The sequence below is a fragment of the Belonocnema kinseyi genome, chromosome 2 (genome assembly GCF_010883055.1).
Source record: "Belonocnema kinseyi isolate 2016_QV_RU_SX_M_011 chromosome 2, B_treatae_v1, whole genome shotgun sequence".
NCBI lineage: Eukaryota > Metazoa > Arthropoda > Insecta > Hymenoptera > Cynipidae > Belonocnema > Belonocnema kinseyi.
In genome coordinates, this window is record NC_046658.1 from 139343208 (window position 1) to 139349207 (window position 6000).

Consider the following 6000-nt stretch of genomic DNA (forward strand, 5'->3'; position numbering starts at 1 on the left):
AGAAAAGATTATATTAATTTTTCTCTTTCTCTTTGTTAAATCAGGACTTTTCAATTTTTTTCAGATATTTTACTTTGGAGAATCCACTCATTATTCCTACTGGATTCTTTTAAGTTCTGAAGGTGCATCTCTGACGCAAAAACTCGCAAAGTGTGCGACAGTTTCTGCTGTAACTGATACGGAAGTTTCATGCCATACGAGTATAATAATTCCCCTAAAAAGGGGCGACCGGGTTCGTGTTCAACAGCAAGAACGTAACAGGTATTTTTTTTCCTATAAAAAAAAAAATCAATTCAGGGTGTCTACTCAAATCCTGGAAAAAAAAATTTCCTCAGTTTTTTCCAAAAATGACGAATTTTCAACAAAATACATAAATTTTCCATCAAATATTGGAATTTTCAAGAAAATGATGAATCTTGAGAAGAAAAAATTAATTCTCAACAAAAGTTCAGCAGCCAATGCAAAAAATAATTTTTTAACAAAAAAAAATGAATTTTTCACATGGTAGTTTAACTATTTCACGAGTTTATTATAAATAATTTTTTTTTCAGTTTACAGGGATTCAATTGAAATAAGTTTAATTGAGAAAGCCTTGAAAAATTACAGTACCCAGTATTCTTAAATATATTATCGCAATCGATTAATTAAATAATTATTTGATACTAAAAAAATAATTTAAAATTTTTTAAATTTATCTCTTAAAGTGCATGAATTTTAGTAATTCATATTTTTATTTTAGTTTCTTATAATTAAAACAGTGCATATTTAGGTCAAATTAATGTGGGTCATATATTAAATTCAATTTAAATTGCTTCAAATTTCAATATTTTCAAAGTAAAAATATTGCATTTTTAATCAAATGAATTTTTAATCGAACAGTTGAATTTTATATCAAAAAGATTAATTTTCTACCGAAAAAGTCGATTTTTTAAAAACAAAATACATTAATTTTCAACTAAATAGTTCAATTTTCAACTAAAAATATCAATTTTTCACCCAACAATGAAATAGTCGCATTTTCAGTTTAAAAAAAAAAAACTAGTTTTCAAATATATAAATAAATATTTAATTAAACCCAAGTGATGAATTTTACAAGAACAATATTAATTTTCAAAGAAAAAAAATTTATTTTCAATCTAGAATTTCATTTTCCATCAAAGAAGAGAATTTTTAAAATAAAATAAATGACTTTTTAAGAAAAAAATTTCAACCAAATTGTTTCATTTTTAACTAAAATTAGTTTTCCACACAAAAGAAAACAAATTTTCAACCAAATAGTTGAATTTTCAACTAAAAAAGATCAATTTTCAACCAAAAATGGAATTCAATAAAAAAAGTTAATTTTCCATAAAGACCATTTTTTTAACATAATACAAGAATTTTCAACGAAAAAAACAAAATTCACCCAAATAGCTGAATTTTCAACCAAAGATTCATTTTGTACAAAAAAAAAAAACAAACGATTTTTCAACAAAATAATTGAATCCTAATCCATAAAAGATTAATTTTTTTACCAAAATTACCAGTTTTTTAAAAAACATATAAAGTTAAATTTTTTGAACAAAAAATAATTTTGAATCGAAACATAAATAAATTTTTAACCAAAGTGATAAATTTCCAACTAAAATTATAAATCCTCAACTATAATATTTAAATTTTTAACAAAAAAAAAGTTTCAACCAAAAAATGAATAGTTTCAACAAAATAGTTAAATTGTCAACTAAAATTACGAATATTAAATCAAAAAATTACTTTAAAAAAAAATTGTTGGATTCTCCACAAAAAAAATTCATTTTTTCCTACCTGAAACGTATTCTGGACGAAAAATGTAATAGTTGATATTTCAACAAAAAAGATTTTAATTTTAAACAAATTTAATCTAGCAGTTGACTTTTCAACAAAGTGGGTCAAGTTTCAGCCAAAAAAAGGATATTTGCCGTCAAAGAAAATATTTTTGACAGAAAAAGCAAGATTAATTTTGGAACAAAAAATACAGGATTTAGAACAAAATACATGAATTTTCAGTCAAATAGATAAATTTTCAATGAAAAAATATAAATTTACAACAAAGCAGTTCAATTTTCAATCGAAAATATTTATTTTCGAGTAAGAAGAATAATCTTCTACATAAAAAAACGGTTCTTAAACAAAATACATAAATTTCAAATCATATATTTCAATTTATTAAAAAAAAAAAATTGTTCTGTAAAGTGAATGGTTAAATTTCCAGTTAAAAAAATTAATCTTCAGCCAAAAAGTTTAATTTTCATCCAAAAAGATGAATTTTCATCCAAAAAGATGAATTTTAAAACAAAAAGATTAATTTCTACAAACAAAAATTAAAAAAAAAAAAATAGATGAATTTTCCACTGAAAAAAAAAATTGTCCACACAAAATTAAATTTTTAAATTTTAACGTCAATAACTAATGTTGAATCTAAGACATGAATATTCAATTTAAAATGTTACATTTATAGATGAAAAAGTTATTTACAAAAAAAAATAGTTTAAAAAAATATTAATATTTTCGAAAAAAAGTAATGAATTTGTAACCAAAATGATGAATAATCAACAGGAAAAGTTAGGAAAACTAATTAAAAAAAACAAAAAGATAGTTCAATTTTCAAACAAATTGCTGAACTTTCAACAAAAAAATTAATATTAACCCTTAAAATGACATAGAGCACACTGGGTGTACAATACCCAAGGGTATTCAAAAGTGAGCTGTGTCGACGGTATTGGATAGTTTTTTACCCGAAAATCAATTAATGACGTCTAATCTATCTAGTTTAAGGAGAAAAAGGTTTCATAACAGTTTTTGAAATTTAAAGTGATTAAAAAATCTTTTTTGGGAAAAAATTAAAAAATTACTTCCTTCAATCTAAAATTCATAACTTTTTAAGTTTTTGATATTTTTACTTAGAATTTTACATGAATACTTCCGAGATAGGGGGCTTCAAAAATAAAATTAGCCTTACAGTGTTCGTTCAAAAAAAAGATATTTATTCTGAAAAATAAAAGCATCAATTCAATGAAAAATGAAACGCCGTACTTCAAAATTATGGGAAAATTACATAGAATAGGTTTTCATGTCATTGGTATGTTTTGTTATAGCGCAAATAAGTCGCTGGGTTTAATACACCCAGTATGGCCTTTAAGGGTTAAACCACGTATATTATTTTTCTACCAAAAAGTCGACTTTTCAAAAGAAAAAAAAAAAAGGTTTTCTTAACGAAATAGTTGAATTTTTAACTAAAGATCAATTTTTAAACAAAAACTAATCAATTTTTAATTTCAAAAAATTAGTTTTCAACCAAACTGATGAATTTTTAATTAAACTAATGAATTTTCAAATGGAACAGTTGAATTTTAAATTCAAAAAGATTAATTTTCAATTAAAACGATGAATATTTTACTGGAATGTTTGAATTTTTTATCTAAAAAAGATAAATCGTCAAGTAAAAATTGAATATTTAAATTTTTAGTTGAAAAAATTAATTTTCAACTAAAGAGATCAATTTTCAATTTAAATGATGGAATATTTAATGAGAATAGTCACATTATTAGTTAAAAAATTTCAATTAAAGAAAAAAAAGAAAATTGTAACATTTTCAAACAGAGTGATGAATTTTTGAACAAAATGATAAAACTTTAACTAGAATAAATTAATTTTTAACCCCGTATATTATTTTTCTACCAAAAGACGATTTTTCAAAATAATACATGAATTTGTAAGGAAATATTTTATTTTTCGATAAAAAAATTACAGCAAAAATGAAAAATATCGATTTTCAATAAAAAAAATTCGTTCATTTTCAGTTTAAAAAAAATGTGGTTTTAAACTAAACTGATGAATTTTCGAATAAACTAATTAATTTTCAACTGTAAAAGTTGAATTTTAAACCAAAAATTTAAAAAAAATTATTTTTTTACCTAAGAAATAAATATTTTATTAAAATGATGGAATACTGGAATTTGAATCCCATTGGAATCGTTACGATTTCGCTTAAAAATAAATAATGATAAAATAATTTAAATTTCAAAATGATCAATTTTTAATTAAAATTATGAACCTTTATTATTAACCAGTTCGCTCATATCTCTAAATTGCAACTAAAAAATGTAATTTTCAATCAAAATATAAAGTTAAATTTTCAGTTAAAAAAAAAGATTTATTTTGAAAAAGAAAACAAATTTCTAACAAAATATTTGAATTTTTCAGTGCAATGCTTAAATTTTCAGTAAAAAAAAAAAATTAATCTTAGGTGAAGAAAAAAAAACATCTTAATTACAGAGAATCTTCAACCGAAAAAAATCAATTGTTAACAACATTTTCATCCCAAAAAGATAAACTCTGATAATAAAATAAATTTCAATCCAAGAAAGATAAATTTTCAAATAACAAAAAGTTGATTACAGTAATATAAAGACACTTTTACAAATAAAAAATCGTTATACAATTTTATATAGCAATACAAAAATTAAATAAGCAAGTTCTCGAAAATTTTTTTTCTGAATTTAAACAAAATTCCGTGACAATTTCAGGTTTTCTAGACAGGGTAGACATCCTGATAAGAAAAAATTTTCTTGAAGATAATAAAAGTAGTTATTCTAAAAAAAATTATATTTTTATATTTCTTAAACTTGTTTCAGATTAATAAATCTTCGAGAAGGGCACAGTTACATTCAAATCGCCCTTTTGACTAGTGATAACAAAAAAAGAAGAATATCCTAAAGTACCTTTGGGAAATCTGTTTTTTTTTCTAATTTTTTTTTTCGAAAATCATTCGTTACTTACACATTCAACGATCATACTGTTAAATTAAGGACGTCATAAAACATTGTGATAATTTTTCTACGTCTTATTTTCTCATACGTTCAAATTTTTTCACGTTGAACGATTACAATTTATAATTCCTTTTTTTTTTTATACGACAAAGTGATTCAAACTGCCAAACGAAGTTTTTCTGCGTCAGATCTTGTTTAAGATTTAATTTCTATTGATAAAAAAGTTATTTTCCTTGTTAAAAAAAAAAAAATAATGTTACAATTCCCTAATTGTAATTTCTATTATGTATTATATTTTTATAGACAAAATATAAGGAGGGAAAAGCGAAAAGAAAGTATACATATAATCTGAATTTTATCTTTATTTAATCCTTTCATTGTTTCGAGAAGTCTTTAATTACAGGATAGCTAAAAAACTTTTTTTTATCCTTTTATGACAAGTAAAACAATAAAATTTAGGTTTAAAAATTGTTATTTATTTATTTCAATCGAAAAAGATTATTTTAGTACCATAAGAGGTGCATTTTTAATAGAAAGGGATGAATTTTCCATTAAATAGTTACAATTTTTAATCAAATTGTTCAATTTTCAGCCGACAAAGATGAAGTTTCAAAGAAAAAGTTTAAATTTTTGTCAAAAGCAGTTGCATTTTCAACTAAATAATTTGGATAAATAAGGAAGACCGTTGTATTTTCGCATAGAAAACTTGAATTTTTTTTATCAAATTGTTTGATTTTCAACCAAATAGTTGAATTTCCAAACGAAATAATAATTTTTTTTTAAGAAGACTGTTGAATTTTCGATAAAATAATTCAATTTTCAACAAAATAATCAAATTTTTTTAGAAGGCAGTTGAATTTTCGACCAAAAAAGGTGATATTTTTCAACAAAATATTTAAATTTAAAAACAGTTAATTTTTTATCAAATTGTTGAATTTTCAACCACATAGTTGAATTTCCATACAAAATAATTAAATTTGGAATAGAATAATTAAATTGACAGCAAAAAATTAATTTTTTTTAGAAGTTTTTTGAATTTTCGATAAAATAAGATGACTTTTCAACAATTTTTTTTTTAAATTTCAACAAAATAATGCCTTTTTTTAAAAGTGTTGAATTTCCGACCAAAAAATATGATATTTTTCAACAAAATAGAATTTTCAAACGAAATAATTAAATTTCGAATAAAATAATTAAATTGACACCAAATAAT

General features: G+C 22.2%; 1 protein-coding gene across 5 annotated transcripts in view; it reads left to right on the forward strand.

The window, feature by feature from the left end:
- LOC117167481 overlaps window positions 1-5009 on the forward strand; it is a 36249-nt gene extending 31240 nt beyond the window's left edge. For all 5 annotated transcript variants that reach the window (XM_033352454.1, XM_033352456.1, XM_033352457.1 and 2 more), the window contains exons 6-7: window positions 65-261; window positions 4653-5009. In XM_033352454.1, the coding sequence (XP_033208345.1) occupies window positions 65-261; window positions 4653-4734 (279 nt within the window). In that variant the 3' untranslated portion in view covers window positions 4735-5009. The remainder of the gene's footprint in view (window positions 1-64; window positions 262-4652) is intronic.
- The last annotated feature ends 991 nt before the right edge of the window (window positions 5010-6000 follow it).